The 22273-nt window shown below is 38.3% G+C and overlaps 2 protein-coding genes across 6 annotated transcripts in view; both read left to right on the top strand.

Moving 5' to 3' along the window:
* Positions 1 to 11060, top strand: part of DNAJC5B (DnaJ heat shock protein family (Hsp40) member C5 beta) — a 121205-nt gene extending 110145 nt beyond the window's left edge. For all 5 annotated transcript variants that reach the window (XM_066372454.1, XM_066372455.1, XM_066372457.1 and 2 more), the window contains exons 5-6: positions 993 to 1164; positions 9299 to 11060. In XM_066372454.1, coding sequence (XP_066228551.1) covers positions 993 to 1164; positions 9299 to 9393 — 267 coding nt within the window. In that variant the 3' untranslated portion in view covers positions 9394 to 11060. The remainder of the gene's footprint in view (positions 1 to 992; positions 1165 to 9298) is intronic.
* Positions 11061 to 17542: 6482 nt separating this feature from the next.
* TRIM55 (tripartite motif containing 55) overlaps positions 17543 to 22273 on the top strand; it is a 53130-nt gene continuing 48399 nt past the window's right edge. Inside the window, exon 1 of the mRNA XM_066378947.1 lies at positions 17543 to 17647. The gene's annotated coding sequence lies outside the window, so the exon portion shown is untranslated. The remainder of the gene's footprint in view (positions 17648 to 22273) is intronic.

Here is a 22273-nt window from a genome sequence, read left to right as displayed (position 1 = left end):
AAGAATCTCCCAGTCTGTGATAGACCTATAAACTAATAAATGTCTTAAAGTGTCAATAAATAGAGCACCATGGTGGAAGTTTGTGTGGAGTAAACCTGGAGCACAAAGGAGGGGAGGGGATCAGAAAAGATGTCAGGGAGAGGGTCTTTGAGATGACCCTTAAACATGGAGTGGACTTGTTAGATGGCTGTGGGGGCTGGGGGCATCTAGGCAGATGAATCCACAGGAGAGCAAAGCCAGCCCCTGCCGGCCGGCTGTATGGCAGGAGCAGGGCCAGTGGGCCAGAGGAGGGGTTGGCAGGGGCCAGAGGACCAGAACAAGGAGCTCCAGCCTTATCTCCTACTCCTCCAGAGTAGCTGCATGGGTGCAAGAGAACATGTATTTCAGAAAACTCCAGCAGCAGCAGTGCACAGGGTGGGACAGGAGGCAAGAGTGGAGGCTGGGCGGCCAGTTACAAGGTTACTGCAATAGCCAGAGCAGAGATAACAGGGTCTGTTCCAAAGCCCTAGCATCCAGGATAGAGACGAGGGGGAGAGTGTAAGAGATACTGAAGGGAGAGATTCTGCAGGACTTGGTGACTAAGAGGAATGTGGGTAGGGGAGGGGGAACTATCAACAGCTCCTTTGGTGAGAATGATTCTGTCCCCCTGGTTAGATCATGAGACCTATAGAGGTTTTACTTATTGGTTTGTTTGTTGTTTTGTTTGCTTTACTCTTAATAATGACCACCATAGCTTAAGAATAAAGAAGAAAATGTCATACATCATTACTTTGGCTATAAGTCATTTCCTCTGGGTTTAACTTGCTAGGCAAAACTCTAAGCGGAATTTGTTTCCAAGGAAACTAAAAAGACTGCATGCAATAAGGTGAGGGTGCAGGGTGAACTGTGATGTCTTCAGGTCTCTAGAGGTACATGGGCACACACTTGATTTCTGGAGTTCTCCCACACCCCACTGCCCCTCACCCCTGTTTTGCTTTCCCTGTTTCTCCTAGGCCCTATTTGTCATTGTTGGCCTCTTGACTGGCTGCTATTTTTGCTGCTGTCTGTGCTGCTGTTGCAACTGCTGCTGTGGCCACTGCCGGCCCAAATCATCGGTGCCAGAAGAGGACTTCTATGTGTCCCCAGAGGATCTTGAGGAGCAGATCAAGACTGACATGGAAAAAGGTGGAGTAAGATATGAGCAGGGGTGGTGGGTGTCCCGAGCACCAGGTCTCATGGTGATGGTTATCACTAAAGTGAGAGAAATCCAACAGCCAAATGGGAGGATCCCTCAGACTGTCAGCTTTGGTACTTCTGCTGCAGAGGATGAAAGGGACAGCTACTTTTGCCAGGGACAGAAAAGCAGAGCCTGACACCATTAGAAAGAAATCATGAAATATGCTGATCTAGTACAACATACAAAGCTAGTATAATTCATGGTCTCATTACAAGAGTGTGAACTCTGGGTTCAGGGAGGTTTGGGAGAGCCCAGGCATAGGAAAACCAAGGTAGAATTTCTCCCAGGAAAAGCATTTCAGCCTATTATTTTAGGATTTCTAGTCAAATAAAAGGGAATGGACATTAAGAAAAGTTAGGGCCCTTTACTTTTCTTCTTTTTGATTATTTGATAATGAGTGTGGGGTACCATTGGGGGAGTGTAATCTTTCCTCCGTGGAAATGTATCTTCCTTCTAAACCTACACATTTAGAGCTCGCCTTTAACCAGCATCAAGAATATTGTTCTGTATAAATAGGACTGTTTGCTTTGCTAAGCCGCCCCCACATGTCTATCTCTGTACATGCATAGCCATATGTATCACTTGATTGTTTAAGTTCATTCTGCCCAGAAATGATAAATAAAAAATATAATAAATGATAAAATATCACAGAACTCACAATACCAGGAATACTTCATGTTCTCTGAAAAAATGCCTTTGTTTAAACAAGCTGGAGTCAAACCTGACATTGTCCTGTCTCGTAGCCATAATCCTACTGTCACTTTCCCTGTATACTGCATCATTATTCTGAATTACAGACTTTATCACTAAATCACTAAGAACCCTAGACAGCCAAATGAAAGGATTATTTGGTAATTCAGACAGTGGCCCAGTGTTTTCAAAACTGCTGAAATTAGGAAGGGTGCACTTCTTTTTTGTACCATACTCTGATTCTTTGCATCACAATGAAACAGAAATTTCATGACATCAAGCAGCAGAGATGGCTTAAAGGCTTCCATGTCACTTTTGTTCCCCATCCAATGTGATGCTAAGCAGTATCCAGTTATTACCTACCCTGACTCCAGCTTAAAGGAAGAAGTCTTCAATCATATGCCTCATAGTCTCACACCATTTTAGGATTGGGGGAGGGGGGGTCAAAGATGACAGGAGGGATTTCCCTATAACCTGTGGCCCCTTCCTATGGGGCTCACTGATGGAGTGGTCAGTCTAACAAATGGGGGTTACTCTTATAATTTTTTATTACTGCCCCTGGAACCAAGTTGTGAGCCCATGGTGAAATTTGATTACAGGTTTTATTGGGGTTTTTTTTGTTTGTTTGTTTTTTTGCTTTATTTGGGATATAAAAGGACAAGTCTTCTCATGGGGGCATGAGTATCAGAAAGAGCAAGCAAGCAGTATTGCTCACAGATGGGTTAGAAAGGGATACATGAATGCAAATTCCTCTTCAGAGAAGGGCCAGTGACCTTGGTATAACTTGTTTAAGAATGATGAGCCCAGTGTACTAACTCCATCTGCTCTCATGAGGGAGATAAACTGTCATAAGATCACGTCAAAGCTCTCCATTCCCGTTGCTCACAGGCTCTCCCATAACATCCATCAATCCTGTCCAGTACTCAGTCACTGACAGAGGACAGGGAGGGACAATGTGATTGGAGAGCACAGTTATCATCATCCACTATAACAACCTTATCTTGACTCGTCTTTTATACTGTGTAAACCAAAACTAGGTGAATGGAACCTAGGTGTCACAAATGCAGCATTCACACTTCTCTGAAAAGACTCAAGTCCTTCCTCTTTCGAATTAGATCACAGTTTCATCAGGTCATTCGGCAGACCTTCTTTGCAGAAGATTTTCTGTAACAGAATTTCATTCTTGGTGCCAAATTCTGCCCAGGTTTCCTTTCTGCAGGGTGACTGATGATAAATCTGTGCGTCTCTCACTGTTCTCAGTTCTGATCCCCCAGAGCTACCAATTCCATTGCAGAGGTCAGATTCTAGACTAAGCAAATCATAATCCATTTGGCTGTGCTGCTAAGAATTCTTAACCAAGAGGAAAAAGCTTTATTCCATTCCTAAATTTAAAAGCTCTTATGCAGAGTTAATCCAGGTTTTGTAGGGCCTGAAACTTATACAATTTGGGCAGTCATTTTTAAGAGAAAGAATACAAAGGCAAAACTGAATCAGAACGTGAATATTTATTTAGAATGAGAAGAAGAAATTGCAACAAATTGCAAAGCTTAAAAACTGACAGATACCATAAATATCACAGAATCTACAAAAATAGCAATAGTTTAATTCCCTGGAGTATCCATCCCTAAAGCCAGTCCTATGGCAGTATGGCTACCAATAATTATACACAGGGTTATTGCAAACCACCAAAACACATCCCAAAAACTCAAGGAAATCGATTCCCAACTCTGTCTCTTCTTAAAATTTCCAAAATGTCCATAGCCCCTCTGTTGCCATTCATGAAGAAGAAAAGGATGATGGAGGAAAAGTAGAGTGGAAAGAAACAGCGTTTGGTTATGGTTAAAATATCTTACTTTTGCAAACCTACAAAAATGTGAACATATTTCTAGGGCCCCAAAAGGCCCTTGGAAGGGTCTGTACAGATAAAGGTCACTGAAGCTTAAATTTCATTAACTACCACTGTTCTCAGTCTAACAGTTTATTGTGAGAATTTATGCCTTATTTGAAGTTAGGTGCATTTGTTAGTTTCAGACTTTTGATCCACTAATTCAGATACTTAATGTAGTTTACTGATAAAGTTAATGCAAGTTACAACTTATAAGGATGAAAAACCAGAGTCCATTTGAAGTCTATATTAGTTACTAGTTGAGGTTTTGGTCACTTTATTACTTTATCTGTTATTGTTTGTATTAAATATTAAATACATACAAATATTATGACCTGACTTTCTACCATTCAGAAAAAGAATAAATGGGTTGTGTTTTTCTTCATTCCATCATGTGGAAGAGATAATTGGAAGGGCCATAGGAAGTGGTTTGCTTCCTTGAAGCATTTTCTAACTATAGATCTCATGAATCAGATTCTCTGTGCAGATGATGCCATATTTACCAAGAGACTGAATAATCAATGTGTTATCTGTCAGGGCAATTTGCCTTTAGTTGATTTTAGCATAACCACACCTGTAGATCAATTCATTTATTGACTTCAGGTGTCGATATCGCTCTCCCTTATGCCATTTATGGTTCCACAATCTCCAGCATGTTAATTGAAGCCTTGTTGAGCTTAACAAGTTAGGTATAGTTTCACTTTTTTGCACTACAAACAGTACTGTTATGAATATTCTTGTACATCTCTCCCAAAGTATGAGTGCTAGAGTTTTCTAGGTATATACACAATAATAGGATTCCTTAGTCAACTTATTAGACAAGTCCAAGTTGTTTTGCAGAATTGTTGCTCTAATGTCCATTCCCATTAACAGTTAATGGGAGTTTCTATTATTCCACATCCTTGCCAAGACTTGACATCACCAGACTATAAATGTTTCCCAATCTACTGGGTGGGAAATGATATATCACTGTGGTTCTAATTTTTACCTCTCTTATTGCTAGGAAAGTTGAACATCTTTTCATTTGCTTATTGGTCAGTTGGGTTTATCCTTCAATCAAATGTCTATTCAAATGTTTTGCAGACTTTTTATTATATCATCTGCCTTTTACTTACTAATTTTTTTATATTTGGGTATTAACTGTTGATTAAATTTGTTTAAAATTTAACACCTTCTCCCAGTTTATGACTTGGTGTTTCACTTTTTATGGTGTCTTTTGATAAACCAAAGTTCTTAATTTTAATATAGTCAAAATATCAAATTTTTCATTTATGTTTAACTTTTTTATTATTAAGTGAGAGGTGGGGAGGCAGGAAAGCAGAGAAACAGACTCCTGCATGCGCTCCTCCTCCTCCTCCTTCTTCTTTCTTCTTTTTTTTAAAACTATTTTCACCAAAAATTTGAATTACTCATTTCAGATAAATAACTTCTGGGTTTATTGATTCTACTTAATTAATATTTTTCTTTATTCTTTCTCTTAATTTATTCTATTGTTAATTTTCTAACTTCTTACTCTGTATACTTAATTTTTAAACCCTTCTTCTTTCCTGATATTAAGCTATTAGGCTATAAATTTTCCTATAAGTACCAGTTTGTCTACACACACACACACACAAACACACACACACATACACATTATTCTTATAATCTCAGTTCTAAATATTTTCTAACTTCCATTATAATTTTTTCTTGGATCTCTAAGTGACGCTTTTATGTATCTTGATTTGTAAACCTGGGGGGTTTTTCCAGGTTCTGTTGTTTGTGTCTAACTTAACTGTGCTGTGATTAGAGAATGTGGACAGCATGATACAATACTCTGAAACGCCTTCAGTATTGCTTTATGGCCTAGAACTTAATTTTTATAAATATTCGACATTGTTTCAAAAACAGTACATTCTACACTTATTAGAATCACTGTTCTGATTACGACTACTAAATAAAACCATATATATTTGTATATATTCGTTTGCTAGAGCTTTTCTTCCTGTGTCTTCACATAGTCTTCCCTTCGTGTGTGCCTGGGTCCTAATATACTCTTCTTATAAGGACATAAGTGGATTAAGGCCCGCCCTGGAAACCTCATTTTAATTGAATTAACTCTTTAAAGACCCTCTCTCCCGAAACAGTCACATTCTCAGGTACTGATGGTTAAAAACTTCAACAGATAAATCTTTTTAGTGGGGAGAGTGCCCTCAATTCAGACCACAACATTATACTTTTCATATTCTCTGTATCGGTCAGGATATTTTTGCTTGCTTCATTAGTCATTTACTGAGAGAAGCATTCAAATCTTCCACTGTGATAATGGGCTTTTCTATTTCTCTTAAGTTCTGTCAATTTTTGCTTCACATGTTTTGAGACTATGTTATTTATTAATGTATATAAGGTTAGAATTTTTATTGTTACTTGGTGAATTAAAGATTTTATTATTATGTAATTACCATCTAGAGTTGGCAATGTTGTTTGTCTTACATATTTTTTGTCTGTTAAAATATAGTTATAGCCTGACCTGAGGTGGCACAGTGGATAAAGCATCGATCTGGAATGCTGAGGTCACTGGTTCAAAACCCGGGCTTGCCTGGTCAAGGCACATATGGGAGTTGATGCTTCCTGCTCCTCCCCCTCTTCTCTCTCTCTCTCTCTCTTTCTCTCTACTCTCTCTCTATAAAAACTGAATTAATAAAATCTAAAAAATAATTGAAAAAATATATAGTTATATCAGTTCTATTTTTGTTAGTATTTATGTGGTAAATGTTTTCATCCTTTTATTTCAATTCTTTTTGCCCTTATGTTCTTCGATGTGTCTTGTAAATAGCATATGTTCTGCTCACAAAAATTAGGGCATATTTTATTACTTCATAATCATTTTGAAATATCCCCTAATTTTTGTGGGCAGTATAGTTGAAGGGATTTATTCAGTCTGACAATATTTTTCTTTTAAACAGAACATTAAGTCCACTTGTATTTATTATAATTAATTACATATTTTCATTTTCAATGCTAACTTATTCTTTTGTGAGAAATAGTATAGCACAGTCTTTAAGAGAACAAACTCTAAGAAATACTACCTAGGTTTGAATACCAGTGCTGTTACTACCTGTGTAATTAAGTCTAATTACTTGAAATTTTACAAAATGGCTATAATAGTAACCCTACCCTGTAGTGCTATTATTAGTGAGTTAATGTACATAGAGTGTTGACAAGAGTGCAGGACACATAAGAAGTACTATACATATGCTTTCTCTTATTATTTCATTTTTATAATTATCACTTTAAATTTATTATATTTTGTTTCTCTTTTTTTCCTTTGTTTAAAATTTTTTTGTATTGATAGGATATGCTTTTCATATTCCACTTCTTTCTTTCCTCCAGTTTGGAAAATATAGTCTCTGTTCATTCTTTTAGAAATACCCTAGAAATTTATCAAGCATACTTAAGTTCTCAAAGTTTAAAGTTAATTCTTATCTTTACCCCCTCTTGAACAATACCAGAACTTTATAACACTTTAATTCTGGTCACCTTCATTCTGGTTTATACATTACAATTGTAGTCTAGTTTTATCTTAATTTTAAGCCTCATTAATTATTATTGATTTATGTAGTAAAAATTAACTTAGTTTTACTCATATATCTACCACTTTCTTTACTAATCATTCCTTTTTACAGCATACAGTTTTCATCTAGTAACACTTTCTTTCTGCCTGAATTACATCATTTAAATTGGGTCTGCTGATGGCCCCATTTCTCTTTTGATTGTCTAAAAATACCAGTACATAATGCTTGGAAAAAAAAGAAATGTAACAATAATAGGATTTGTCAACAAATTTATATAGATAGATATCTTCTTTTAATGCATTAAAAACAAAATGCCACAGTTTTCTAGTTTCCATATTTTCTATGGTAAAGTGAAGTTTTTAAATCCATGAACTTTGGTGTCTTTCACTGTCACTAATATGTTTTAAATATGAGTTTCTCTTTAATTCATCCTTGCTGGCTCTTAAATCTGTGGATTGATGTCTTTTATTAATTCTAGGAAATTCTCAGCCATTAAATCTTTATTGCTTCTACTCTTTATTTTTTTATGAAAGTCTTATTAGATATGTTAGACTTTATCATTCTATTCTTCATGTCTTTTAATCTTTTTAAAATTTTGCTTATTTGTTTCTCTATGTTATATTATGATTAATATTCTCGGATATCTTCCATTTTACTAGTTCTCTCTTTAGCTGTTAAACCCACTTATCAAGTTTTTAAAATTTCAGATGTCTTAATCACTTGAAGTTATCTTTAATTTCAAAATTCATTTCATCATTTAAAAAACAATTCTATTTTTAAAATATTCTGTGTCTGATAGGTGCAGGATTTGAAGTCTTTCTGGGTCTTATTTGGATTTCCGTTGTGCCTACTGGCTCTCACTTAGTATGCACTGTTTCTATGTGTGATTTTCCCTCAATCTCTCTCTCCCCCTCTCTTTCTCTTTTCCCTATATCCTATTTCCTGTCCCTCCTGTCTATTTATTGTTACTATGAGTTCATGAGTTTCTTGCAACTTTTAGTGATTCTTTGAGACCTGAGATTTAGGTGGGGCCATTCATTTCTGCTAGGTACTTGGGAGCACATCTTGCACTGGACCATTTTAAATTTTATTTATTCATTTTTAGAGAGGAGAGAGAGACAGAGAGGGAGAGAGAGGAGAGAGAGACAAAGAGAGAGAGAAGGTGGGAGGAGCTGGAAGCATCAACTCCCATATATGCCTTGATTAGACAAGCCCAGGGTTTCGAACCGGTGACCTCAGCATTTCCAGGTCGACGCTTTATCCACTGCGCCACCACAGGTCAGGCTGGACCATTTTAAATTAAGTCATCAGCTTAAGCTTTTTTAGAACACACAGTTATTAAAAATGTGATCTGTCAATTTGTACACACAAACACAGTGTGCAAACAGTGGCTTGCAATTAAATATTTTTAGGAGAGCTCTTTCCTCCTTCAACTCAGCACCAAAGCTCAAGATTAACAAATTTCCTTACAGATTTAAAGAGCAAATAACCATTTGGGGTATTAGCTTTAATGTAGGAAGCTTCCTATTAGACTCTCCACCAAAGCAAACTCTGGGGTTGGTCCTCTTTCCCAACCGGAGCCTTACATGCAGTTGTGCAATGCACAACTCTAGGGGGCATTTTTCATATAAATATATACTATATTATATACGTAGTGGGCCTATCCTCCTTCCCCAGGATGGTAAAAACAAAACCAAGTTCAGCAATTGCCTCAAATTGAAAACTGGGTTCAGTGCTTTGGTTTTATATTTCCATAACTAATAGAACTTAAACAAAGAGTAAAGACAGTATCTCCTCCTCCCTTCTGAAGCCCTTTAAAAGGTAGCCATCCTTAATAACTTACGAACTAAATTGCTTTGCCAATCATTTCAGCAAAAATATCCACCACTTGCCCTATTAAAGAAAACGTAGCATGATAAGAGGTGTTTATTGCTTTGCTTTGTTTATTTTTAGATTTGGACTTTCCAGTTGTTCTCCAGCCTACAAATGCAAATGAGAAAACACAGCTGATCAGAGAAGGATCTCGAAGTTATTGCACAGACTCTTAATATTAAACCCACTGAGGTTCAACCATATCTCCAGATGGTCAAGGGGGGATGGTAGAGAGCATGAAATGCTGTGAACTTTTCCACATTTGTATTTTATTTTTAGGTTAGGGAAAGAAAACCCTTCCTACACAACTTTCTCAGTATGCAGACTCACTCTTCGAGTAGAATTCCTAATGAAACATTCCATTTCAATGAATAAAGTCCTGAAGAGTTGTTTTATGCTCTTTGTATGAGGCAGGGCAGTGGTACTAGACAGGCTTTATGAGCCTGCCCTTAATGTGACCCGGACGTCACCCCTTACAGGCTAAAATAGTATTCTGAAACAAAGGCCACTTTCGTCTAGTGAGCTAAGTGCAACATTCATATCTGGATAAATATCAGCAAAATATACATGAGAATTTAGGAGAAAGTTTTGCTGTGTGGAGATTTTTACCTGTCAATAGTCATTATAGCTACAGAAATATTTCAAGAAGGAGGAAATAATTATTAGGTAAATATAGAGACAAACCATATTTTTTGAAGTACATTTTTGAAAGATTAAAAACTTTAATTTACTGAAAACTGACATGTAAAACCAGGAAGAAACAGGTTACATGTGTACTTTTAAATTGGCATAAAAACAAAATAAAACTCCAACCTGGTTAAATGTTATAAATGATCCAGAACTGAACCCAAAGCAGTTCCCAACATGGTGACCATTTTTAAGTAAAAATAATTTCTGTACAATTGGCCTAGATTAGCCAGACTAAAGAAGAAATAAAACAAAAAGCAAAAGGTAAAGGGTAGAATCCTATAGCTTAAATTTAAAGGCCTATTTACTTACTCCATTTTTGGTGGGATTAATTACACTGACCAGAAAATGCTTAGCTCTGTGCATGTTGAAGCTTAGAGGTCACCTTTGCATTTATTTATTTGATCCTGATAACCATTAAGTGGTGGAAACCATGTGCTATTTCTCAACAGTACAGCAGCAAAAATATTTGTTTTTCAAGGTCTTTCTTAGACCTTTTATAATATTGCATTTTTCAAGATCTTGTTATGTTTTTATTTGATATTATGAAAAGCCATTTTCTTTTTTCTTTGTTTCTTATTCCCCTACCATCAAATTACAGTTAATTGAGGTTAAATATACATTGTGATCATTGGTGTGATACCTCTGACAGTTCTGATGTCATTAAAACTGCTCTCTTAAGTTACTGAAATGTTTTTTAAATCAACATAATCAAGTAGAAAGAGTCCTGGTTTGAAAGTTATGAAACTTTTTAATCTAAGTTCTCATTAACTAGCCTTTGACCAAGTGAAATGAGAATAATATGTTTTTATATCTACTGAAGATGTTTTTATCATTTTCAGTAAGATGGGATAAAGAATTAAGATGAAAGAACTCTGAAAAGTCAAGTATTTAACAAATATAAGAGTCTTACATCAATTTGTATAGTTGATACACACAGAAAAATGTAACGTGAACTTCTTATGTATATAAACTCTCACCCAACAGGGCCCATAGATACCCAATACTAACAGCCCCAGTGATGAGCTCAGAACTCTGGGAAAAATTATCCACCTGTGGATAATTTGAGCCACTACATTTCCTTCCTGAGGACTCAAAGCAAAGGTCAGGCTATTTTTAAATAACAACCTGCACATAATAAAGCTCATCTTCTCTTTCCCAGACTTTAATTTTCTCCATCATATGGAATTAATTTTTTTTTAATTTATTGATATTTAGAGAGAGAGAGAAACATGTATTCATTGATCCACCCACCTATACACCCATACTGGCTGACCCCTGCACGTGTCCCAACTGGGAACAGAACCACAACCCCGGCACATCAGGAGAACGCAGCAACCGACCCAGATACCTGGCCAGAAGCACATAGAATTTTTTAATTCCATGCCCAATTTGCCCAGAGAGCTGGTACAAGAGTGGTTAATATGAGAATAGGGCATGATGGAATTAAATTCCTTAAGGGGGTCCTGACCAATATTTCCTACAAAGAGCTAGTTTCTAGTTACAATGATGTGTGGCAAATGCAAGCACGTGAATGCCTTTGAATGAGGAAATGAATTCCACAGAATGTTTCTTAGCTACACAGACACAAGGAAGGATCAACTCAATCTGAGGAGGGGCCACTTAAATACCTTGTGGTAGTCAACAGAGCTGTCATCTGGATCACCAGCAAGTTATTCTGAATCCACAAGCATTTCAGCAGAGAAACATCAAGGACACCAGGTACATGCTGACCCTGACCCTCAGCAATGGTCTCATGGTGCTGCTCCATGCAGGGTCAAATGAACCTCCCACTTCAAGTGGCTCCTACCGAATCCGGACCTCCAGGCTACCAGAGTAGGAATTTTCATACAAAATTTCATAGATCACCCATTTATTTTTTGCTGTCTTACATTAGAACATAATAAAAATATGCATTTTTTTCTTTACCAAAATATATATATTTCTTAATTCTTTGAGAACAAATGACATTCTTTTTCTACATTTTAAATGATATGTAGGCTAAAACACATTTGACATGGCTTAGCCTGAAAATACACTTACCTGGTAATGCACTGCCTGATCTCTGACCTACAGAGAGAGTTCCATTCCGGCTACATGATCTCTGTGATAGGCACAATAATGGGCTCCCAATATGTACAAGACCTAATTCCCAGGACCTGTGAATATATCACCTCTCGTGGTGAAAAGGACTTTGCAAGTGTGATTATTAAGAACTCTGAGATAGGGAGATTATCCTGGATTATCCAAGGGGACTCAATCTAATCACACAGGTCCTTAAAAATAGAGAACTTTTCCTGGCTATGGATAGGGAGAGATGTGACTCCAATATAATGGTAAAAAAAAAACAAAACAAAAAAACGCAACTGTGGATCAGAGAATGGTCAGAGATATATATGACTTAAAGGTGGAAGAGGAAGGGGGCCATGCGTAAAGGTATGCAGGCAGCCTCTAAAAGCTGAAGGAAGCTCAAGGAAAATGGATTCTCCTCTGGAGCCTTCAGAAAGAAACACAGCCCATCATCACCTTGATTTTAACCCATTGACACTGTGTCACGCCTCGGATCTTCAGGAGTTTACACTGAATCAGTGTTCTGCACTGTTTTTTCATTGTCCTTCTTACTCCTTATTCTGTATTTCTCTTTTATTCACTTCCTCATCCCGAGTCTCTCTAACTTCATTTTCTCCTCTGTCCCTTCCCTTCCCCATTTCTCAGTACTCCATCTCCATCTCCTTCCCTGTCCCCCTCCCTTCCTTCACTTCTTCTTTCTTCCATTTGACCCTCATTTCTCTGTTTTAGTCTCCTAATCTCTCTGCTCACCACTGTTAACTCTCTAACATTAACACTTACTGATCTTTTAGACAAACTGAACTATTGTAAATCTCCCCCCAACTGATGGGGGAGGGAGAGACTGGAAATAGTCTGGGTAACAGACTATCTTTAAGGATATGTCTTTTACCCCATTAACTTCAAGCACAAATAATCACAAGGCTAATAGGCAAAGGGGGAACAAAAGCATTTTTCAAACAATTCTGTGAGTGTATTGATAAGTTGAAATAATTTGCAGGGTATAGAAAGGTACTTTATTGAAACAATTTTGTTTTATTGTTAGTGCTTCAGGAGACTCAGAGGAATGAGGGTTTTCCTACTGAGTTTCATCTTAAAAAGGTCACTTTCTTGCTATCATAGCCTTAGAGGTTAAAAACAAAGGAAGTCAGACACCTGGCAAACAACCACCCAGGCTTTTGCCCGGGAGTTTGGTTTGTTAGAAGAGCCATTAGAAATGTGTGTACTGAGATTAGAGGAAGCGAAGTACCCTCATCAAGAGTGGCCTGTAGGCTAAAGGTGGGTTTGGGAGGGGTTTTTTTTTTTTGGGGGGGGGCAATTTCCATAGTAGCCAGACTTGTGTCTCTACAGGGGGAAGCCCCTATGATGAGATAACACTTGGATGCCTGGGTGACAAAATTAAGTCACAGCTTTGCAGTCACCATGAAAGATGCTTGTGCCCACATCTGGCCCCTCAAAGGAACCACACAGGGCTAGACACTGAGACATCAGGAATAAACAGGCTAGGGCAAGATTAGGGGCTTGAAACTCACTTGGAGGGCAGAGACATAAAAGCCCTGCAGACTCCTAACAAGCAAGGAAAAGGAGGGACTTTCATAACCTAGCTGAGGTAAAATTCTTGCACCATGTTAAATTAAACTGTAGCTTTGAGTCACAGTTCGATTAATAATCTAGAACATATAATATACTTAGAGCATGGAGACTTCCCCCAAGTTTGTTCTTAAATGTTACTTCTCCATGGGCTTCCCAGACCACCCTGCCTAGAATTAAACCATCCCCACCTCACCCATTCTCCTCTATTTTTTCTTCTTAATACCGTCCACCAATGTACTTTTAATCTTGATCACTGTCTCCCACGCCACAAAAGCAAAGGTTTTTGTCTGTTTGTGTGTGTCTTGCTGAATCCTTGGTGCTTAAAACAGTGACTGACATGGGACAGACAATTGGGAAACATTTGTAAAATGAGTCAATTAACCTGTCACAGAATAGAGAAGTACCTACTGCTAGAAACACAAAAGCTGCTAGAATCCTTAGTTTTCAGGGAGACTTAGCATTAAATCAATACAAAAATTCATGTAAGCATGGCACTCAATCAAGCCTCTGACACAATTACAGTTATCTTAAAAAAAAGTCAGTAGCCGATTCTCCCTTCTCACTGATATATGTCCATTTCCAGGGTGCCAGCCCTACAAGCACAGAAAACCTCGTTCTTCTCTCCAAAAGTCCCCTTTCCCCAGCCAGCTGCCCTCCTAAGCACCTAAGTCACATAATCTTCATATTATTCCTGAGCAGTTCTTAACTACCAAAGGCCAGAAATTTAGATTATATTTAGATAACCAGTTTCCATAAAACAAGTCCATTTCCAAATTGCAGATGGTTCAAATTAGCAGCGATTTCCAGAACTGTATCTTACACCTGTTTTTTGCATAGTGCAAAAAAAAAAAAAAAAGTAGACTAATAAATACTTATTGATTAATTGATTCATTCTCACAACATATGCCAGTTCTGAGAAAAGCTGCTGTCCAAAGGAAGACAAACATCTCGGGTGCCAAATGAATGAGCAGTATGCATGATACAACTTTCTGGAATTCTCATGCTGTTTCAGGGCTGCCCCCAAGAAGCAAAACTAAATTCCTAGAATCAAACCAGCAGTCACAGGACAACTGTTAATACATTCTGCTCCCCACCGGGCTGCCAACTGAGCTTTCTGAAACCTAAACATCAGTTATGGGCTTCTTCACTGCCTGAGAGCCCACCAGACACATCCTTGTTCCCAGGGCCAGAGAGAGGGTGAGATCTTACCTAGTGAGAGTTTTTTCTTTTACTTCTGAGTAATCTGCTCTGGTATCCAGGTAGCCCCACTCCTGAGATATCCACATTCATCTTTTCTCAGACAAAGTGTAGCTACAATACACTTTCTTTCCTGGTGAAGAATAATTGGGGGACATTTTTTAGGGCAGATTTTCACGTTAGTCATGAAAGTTCAACATTTTCTTAAAGTTTTTTAGAATTATCTATTCGCACATGTATACATTAACTATGTACTAAACAGTCACTTTTCAGGAGTATTTATTGTAATTGCAGAAAATAATATTTTAAAGCTAACCTGGTTCCAAAGTAACAGATGAAAGCCATCAGGCAATGAAAAGTATTGTCTATATCTTGATTAATTTATTAGCATAACAGTTCTGTGTAAAATGCCTTCATTTCAAAAATTTATTGTATTTAGCATCAGATTTATTTTTAAACACAATATATATCATAATAGGAAATTTTTAACCACAAAAATTTTACCTAAATGATATGTCATAAGAGGATAAAGTTTGAACAGAAAAATGATTCATTTCCCTACATATCTTCTGTTTCTCTTAGTTTCTCTCTGTACCTCTTCCTAACACATCCCTTCCCCCAAACTAAAGAATTTAAAAGGAGGTAGAAAGTCATGGCTTTTAGGATTACAGGTGCATTTGTATTTGAAAAAGATGATTCATTCTTCTATAAATTAAAAATAAAGCCCTGGCCGGTTGGCTCAGTGGTAGAGCATCGACCTGGCGTGCAGGAGTCCCGGGTTCGATTCCCGGCCAGGACACACTGGAGAAGCGCCCATCTGCTTCTCTACCCCTCCCCCTCTCCTTCCTCTCTGTCTCTCTCTTCCCCTCCCACAGCCAAGGCTCCATTGGAGCAAAGTTGGCCTGGGCGCTGAGGATGGCTCTGTGGCCTCTGCCTCATGCGCTAGAATGGCTCTGGTTGCAACAGAGCGACGCCCCAGATGGGCAGAGCATCGCCCCCTGGTGGGCATGCCTGGTGGATCCCGGTCGGGCGCATGCGGGAGTCTGTCTGACTGCCTCCCTGTTTCCAACTTCAGAAAAATAAAAATAAAAATAAATAAATAAAATTATAAAAATAAACCTGTCAAATGAATAATCATAACCAATAGATGTACTGCTTTGTAGCCGACACTGTCCTAAGAGATTTATATTGGCTTTATATATTTTATATTTACATGTTCACTTAATACAACAAACAACCTATGGGACAAGTACTATCACCATTATTATAATTCCTCATTTTTTAGACTAAGACACTAAAATACAAAAGGGGTAAGTAACTCAGCCAAGGTTACCCGTATTTCTTTTTTTTTCCCCCCCATATTTCTCTGTAATACAAATGGCTCCTATTAACCTCCTTAATGGAGGTAAGGGGCTGGGGACTGGTTTCATTAAGATCTTTTGATGTAGTGATTTGGCATATGATTCAAGATTTAGTCTGACTTAATAAAACAGTCAATCTTCATTATTGACCGATTCCTTATTTGCAAAATTGCCTGCTTGCTAAAATTTATTTCATGGTCATTCACAGACATACACAGAATAACAAGAAATTTGAGTTTCCCAACTAAGGTTGAAAAAGGCAATGTTCTGCCTTTTTATCTCAGCTCTCTTACTATTGATATAAACAAGTGCCACATATTTTTTGCATTATTGTGTTTTGTTGGTGATTTCACTGTTTAAAATGTTTAAAGGCCCCTGACCTGTGGTGGCGCAGATAAAGCATCGGCCTGGAATGCTGAGGTTGCTGGTTCAAAGCCCTGGGCTTGCCTGGCCAAAGCACATATGGGAGTTAATACTTCCTGCTCTTCCTTTCTTCTATCTCTCTCTCTCTCCTCTCTAAAATGAATAAAGTCCTAAAAAAATGTTTAAAGGCATAGTGCTGAAGTGCTGCCTTGTGTTCCTAAGTGTGAGAAGTCATCATGTACCTTTCAGAAGAAACAGGTACATTAGATAAGCTTCTATTGGCTGTGAGTTCAATGTTAATGAATCAATAATATATATTAAATACAGTATCTAAACATAAACACACATAAAACAAGGTATGTATTGATGATGACTTAATGGAAATGTTGTAAACAGAGGCTCACAGGAACTCAACCCTAGATCATACCTAGTAGCAATAGTTCCATATTCACTAACATCAGTGTTTGTGGTCATTTTATAGAACCTAATTACTGCAAGTAACAAGAATCAATGGTTTCTCCCCCTAGAGTTCTCCAGAATGGTTCCTTTTCTAACCTGAAACCATCTCTGTGATTTCTCACCAATATTCTTCTTGGACACAGTACTTATTTACAGAAAGCCACGGATGAAAAATCAGTAAACCTGAGTTCAGCCCCACTCCCTCAATTGGAGGGTCCTCTTGAAGAAATTATTTATTTATTATTATTTCTTGGTAGAGCTTCCTGATTTATAGAGTGGTTTTCTCAACCAAAAGGAAGAACTTGAAAGTTCTTTCATGTGCATACATGTACAGTACTTTCCAACCTAAACAAAGGCTTTTATCTTCAGGTCTCAGGGCATCTTGACATTACTTTTGTGGACCATGACTGTTCACAAATTCTAGGGATTTGATATTTGGGTTCTAGACGTAAGAGAACAGAGTTCCCTTTAATAAATGGAACACTCTGCTTCTCCCAGAATATCCTGGTCGTCACCTGACCTAGCTTGACATCAAAAGATACCTTTCAATCTTCTTCCTCCCAGGAAGCAGTCCAGCAGTCCAGTCTCTCTGATTCAAGTGTTCATGTGGGGACAGGGAGATAAGCAGTATTAAGGGGAAAATCCTGGCTGGTGACTCAGGATATGAGACCTCATCTGCCTTTGTGCAACTCTGTTACTGAAGGTAAGTCATTTCACACCTTTGGGTAACAGTTTCTCCATTTTTAAAGTTTTTATTAGATGCTGTATTAGATGAAAATTAATTGACTATATGCCCCACATATTATATAATTTGTATATATTAAACAAAAATACAAACACCACCAAAGAATACAGAAAACAAATTTCTCTTTCCTCACTATTCCTGTATTAGTTTGCTTGAGTTATCATAACAAAATACCATAGATTGGGTGCCTTAAACGATAGAAATTTATTTTCTCATAGCTGTAGAGCCTAGAAGTGCAAGATCAAGGTGTCAGCAGATTTGATTTCTTACAAGTTCTTTCTCCTTGGCTTGCAGGTGGTTATTTTCTTACTATGTGTTCACATGGTCTTCTCTCTATGTGTGCACTTCTAGTGTCTCTCTCCCTGTGTCCTGATCTCAGATAGAACACTAGCATGCTGGCCCACGGCCCACCCAAACAACTCCATTTTAATTTGATTACCTCTTAAAAGGCCCTATCTCCAAATAAAGACACATTAGGAGGTACTGGGGGTTAAGGCTTTAAAACTAGAATTTGGGTGGGGGGGGACAGAGCCCACAACACATGCCATCAATTTCTCAAAATTGTGCCAAATCTCAGTTTGCTTTATTTTGGACCATGAGTTCTGTAGAAAAGCTTCCCTATCCCACCCGAAAATTTCTAATTATTTTTGGTTTGCTTTTGAGAAAAGTGACATACCTTTATCATTATCTCTAAGGTCTTTCTGGTCTTCAATCACATTACTATTATGGAAGAACCACTTCCTTTTTGAAAAATCATATCCCTAGGCTTCTGCCCCCCCCCCCCCCCATCCCCATTTGTCCTGATTGCTTCCTTGGCTTGCTTTGCATCACAGCCAACCTGGGATTTATTTTTAGTTCCTCAACTGGTTCTTTTTTCTTTAATCCTGTGTACTTCTCTTTCTTGGATTATTTCATTTTGCTGAAGTACATCCATGGCAGCCAGAAAGATTTCCTGCTAGGTTGCCTTTCAAGAAAGAACTTACTGCCCAGTTGCAAGGAGGATGGTTAAATGAGAGCCTCTAGGTGTTAATTCTTTCAGGTCTGTTATCAGTCTGAACAATTACTGTGAACAAGGTCATTAGAGGAAGGCCTAGCCATTTCTGCCCAACTCAGGACTCCTCCAAGGGGAAATCTCTGCTCTGCAGCTATCAAGGGGGCAGGCAGAAACTGTCAGGTCCCCATCATCGTCTAATAGCTATCCCTACCTAATAATGTGTCCTCCCTTTTTCCATTCACATGTTGCTCCCCAGTAAAATTCAGTACTTTAGTTCTGTGTCAGCTTTTGCTTTCTGGAGGACCCAATCAGCATACCATCCTCAACTGTTTTTGTTTCAGAAAGAAATCATGGGATTGAAACTTTGTAAGACCTTGCAAGTAGGAACTATCTGTCCTCATATGTGATTGCTTCTTTGGTTATACAATTCTAGGTTCCAAATTATTTCCCCCAGAAAACTTTGCAGGTCTTGCTCTGCTGTTCTCTAGTATAGAGTATTGCTGATGTCTGATCATAATCTGATTCTCTTCCTTTCCAGCTATCTTGTTTTTTTGTTTGTTTGTTTGTTTGTTTTGTCCTCATCTTTGAAAGCTTTTAGGGTTTCATCTTTAACCTCAATGCTTTCAACTTTCCCTAAGCTCTGTCCAGGCATTCATTCATCCTACTCTAATTCATTCATCCTACTTGGATGGCTCTTTCAATCTGATGACGAAGGTCTTTCTTCCATTCCTTTCACTGCAGTCTCTGCTTTCTTTTTCTGGAACTCTGACTAGATAGGCATTGTGTCTTCTGGGTCAATTCTCCATGCTTTTACTTTAATATTTCCTGTGCTCTATATTCAGGTATACTAGGAGATATTTTCCATACTATCTTCTATGATCTTTAGCCATACCCCATGTTATTTTTCACCTCAGCAATCACACTTTTAGTTTTCAAGAGCTTGATTATTCTCTTTGTTGCTCCTTTGTTATTAATCTTATTCTGGTTTTTATTGCTGCAATATCCTCTTAGATGTCCCTGTGGATATTGATTAGCACTTCAGTGCATGAGAGGAAACAGCTATGCTGGCCCAAGATCCCCCAAACTGCCCACTCATGGAGGATCTCACTCTGAGAGTAGAGTGGCCTTTCTTTCTCTCCATGTCTATTATTAGGCTCTACATTGCCTCTTTCCCCAGTCCTACACTCACCCATGGTCTCTCCCCAGATAAATCTATTCTGCTAAAGCAGCTATCCAGGCATCTCCCGTTGAGGACAAATACTGCAGCAGCTGCACAATGTTGTAGGCCTCTGACCTTTGTGCTGCTGCCTCTGTGCCTAGAGGCAGCAGCACAAAGGAGCTCTTAGGAGCTCCATGGGGAGAATGGTTCTGTTTCTACTAGCTTCTAGAATATGTATACTGAGCTACGGTTTTCTCCATTCTGGGATATGTGTCTATACAATCTCATTTGCTTTCCACATCAAAGAAATTAAAATCTTAGGATTGTACCTTCTGTTGTTTTTCATGCTGTAAGACTTTTTTTGTGTGTGTATCTTTATTATCTTTTCATTGGGATTCTAGGAAGGAGGGGATACAATCGTATGTGCCCAACCATAAGGCTAGATAGAGGTGAGCCACCCTGATGGCTGCACGTAATCCTGACCCCTGGCCACAGTTCAGGGGTCAGAGATGTGCATCTAACTGAGGCCAGAGCAACGAAGTCAGGACTGAGAAAGAGAAGTGAGTTTCTAGTGATAGATGTCTTAATCCATTTGGATTGCTATAACAAAATAGACACCACAGACTAGGTGGCTTATGAACAATATTTATTTCTCACAGTTGCGGAGGCTGAAAGTCGATGATCAGGCTGCCAGCAGGGTCAGGTCCTGCTGAGACCCTCTTCTTGCTTTCACACTTTTGAACCTCTCATCGTGTCTTCCTATAATGGAAGAAAGGAGCGATCTCTCTGGAGCCTCTTTTTTAAGGGCACTAATGCTGTTCATAAGGGCATGGTCCTCATGACCTCTTTACTTCTACAGGTCCCACCTCCTAATACCAACAATTGGGTATTAGATTTTCAACACATGAATCTGAGGGGATACAAATATTTAGTCTATAGCAAAAGACTGTGAGGGTAAAGACTGGGGTGAGGTAGCACCACGTTTTCAGCTCTACGCACTAGAGCAGTGATTTTCAACCTTTTCTATCTCAGGGCACACACTAATTACTAAAATTTCGTGGCACAGCATTTTTTTTTTTTTTGCCAATCTGACAAAAATAAAGATATAATTTTGATTCATTCACATCGGAAGGCTACTGTGGTTGGCTGTGGTCATTTTTTTGTTTGACAATCTAAGGGGAAAAGAAATCAGTGTCCATGACTACATAGTCAGGTATTGCGTGTTTTAAAAATTCTTGCAGCACACCAGTTGAAAATTGCTACACTAAAGAAGCATAAGAGGCACTTGGAGAAAAAACATAAGAAGGCCCAGTTTTATTGTTTTATTTCATCCTTGGTTTCCAAGACACCTTGTATTTTTATAATAAATATCTCTCTTGCTTACACTAACTGTGTGAATTTCTGTCACAAGTATGAAAGCCTGAAATCTTATACCATCTTGGCCCTCTTGGAATGTGTTATTTTGGCCTGCCTGGCTGTTGGTGAGGAAGGGTGCATCAATAAGGGGTTACACCAAGGGGCCAGGGTTTCTGCCACAATGCAACAATGGCCATGACAATGACCTCTGCAGATAATAAATCCATTACTTGTCAACCTTGTAAAATGAAAAGGTACAAATAAGATAGAGGCTCTTTTCTGTTTGCCTAATTTACAACGATTTGTTCATTAATTGAGGGGAGGGGTATAACATATCACCCCAACTTCCCAAGGAGATGGTATTTTTTTTTTAACTTTCAAAATCACTTACTTCAAAGCTGTATCAGCTTGTTACATGTGAAAAATGGCAAAATGTTCCTAGGTAACAGAAATAAAACCCACCATTATTTTGTTCAAATAATCTGTGCTTGCGCCTGCCCCCGACATTTTTAGCTTCTTTTAGCCATATGTGTGAAGACTTAAGAAAACTGCTTTCCCATTAAAAAACCAGCTCTTTCCCCTAACTTCACATTTTCTTTTCCTTAACTTTTCTCTTCCCAAACTTCACATGTTATTAAAGCTTTTACTTTCAGAAATTGCTGTCTTACTTGGAGGGTTTAAAGAAATAATTCTAAACGTCTCTCCATAAATAAGATGAATATAACTTCAAAATAAAGACTCAGTTTGCTCAAACCGATATAAGGCGCTCTTGGTTAAAACACTTGAGAACAGAACCGAAGCCCTTCGATGGTTTTAACACTGTGCTTACAACTCAGGAGGAGGGGCAGCTCAGTACCTTCAAATAAATAAAAACAGGATCCGGCTCAGAAAGGCATTGTAAATAACCTCAACTTCTCAGCACAGTCGGGGAGGGTGGGGGCAGTTTCGCTAGGAAAGTAGGGTCCGTGATGTCTTCAACTAGCTTACAAGACCGGAGGCCCTGGAATTTGAACCAGCGTTGTCCCGCCAGCTGTGGGCCTCACCTTGCAGCTTCTTACCTGGACCCACGAGAACG

This window comes from Saccopteryx leptura, chromosome 3 (genome assembly GCF_036850995.1).
Source record: "Saccopteryx leptura isolate mSacLep1 chromosome 3, mSacLep1_pri_phased_curated, whole genome shotgun sequence".
In the NCBI taxonomy this organism is placed as follows: domain Eukaryota; kingdom Metazoa; phylum Chordata; class Mammalia; order Chiroptera; family Emballonuridae; genus Saccopteryx; species Saccopteryx leptura.
This window is presented reverse-complemented; position numbering and strand designations above follow the sequence as displayed.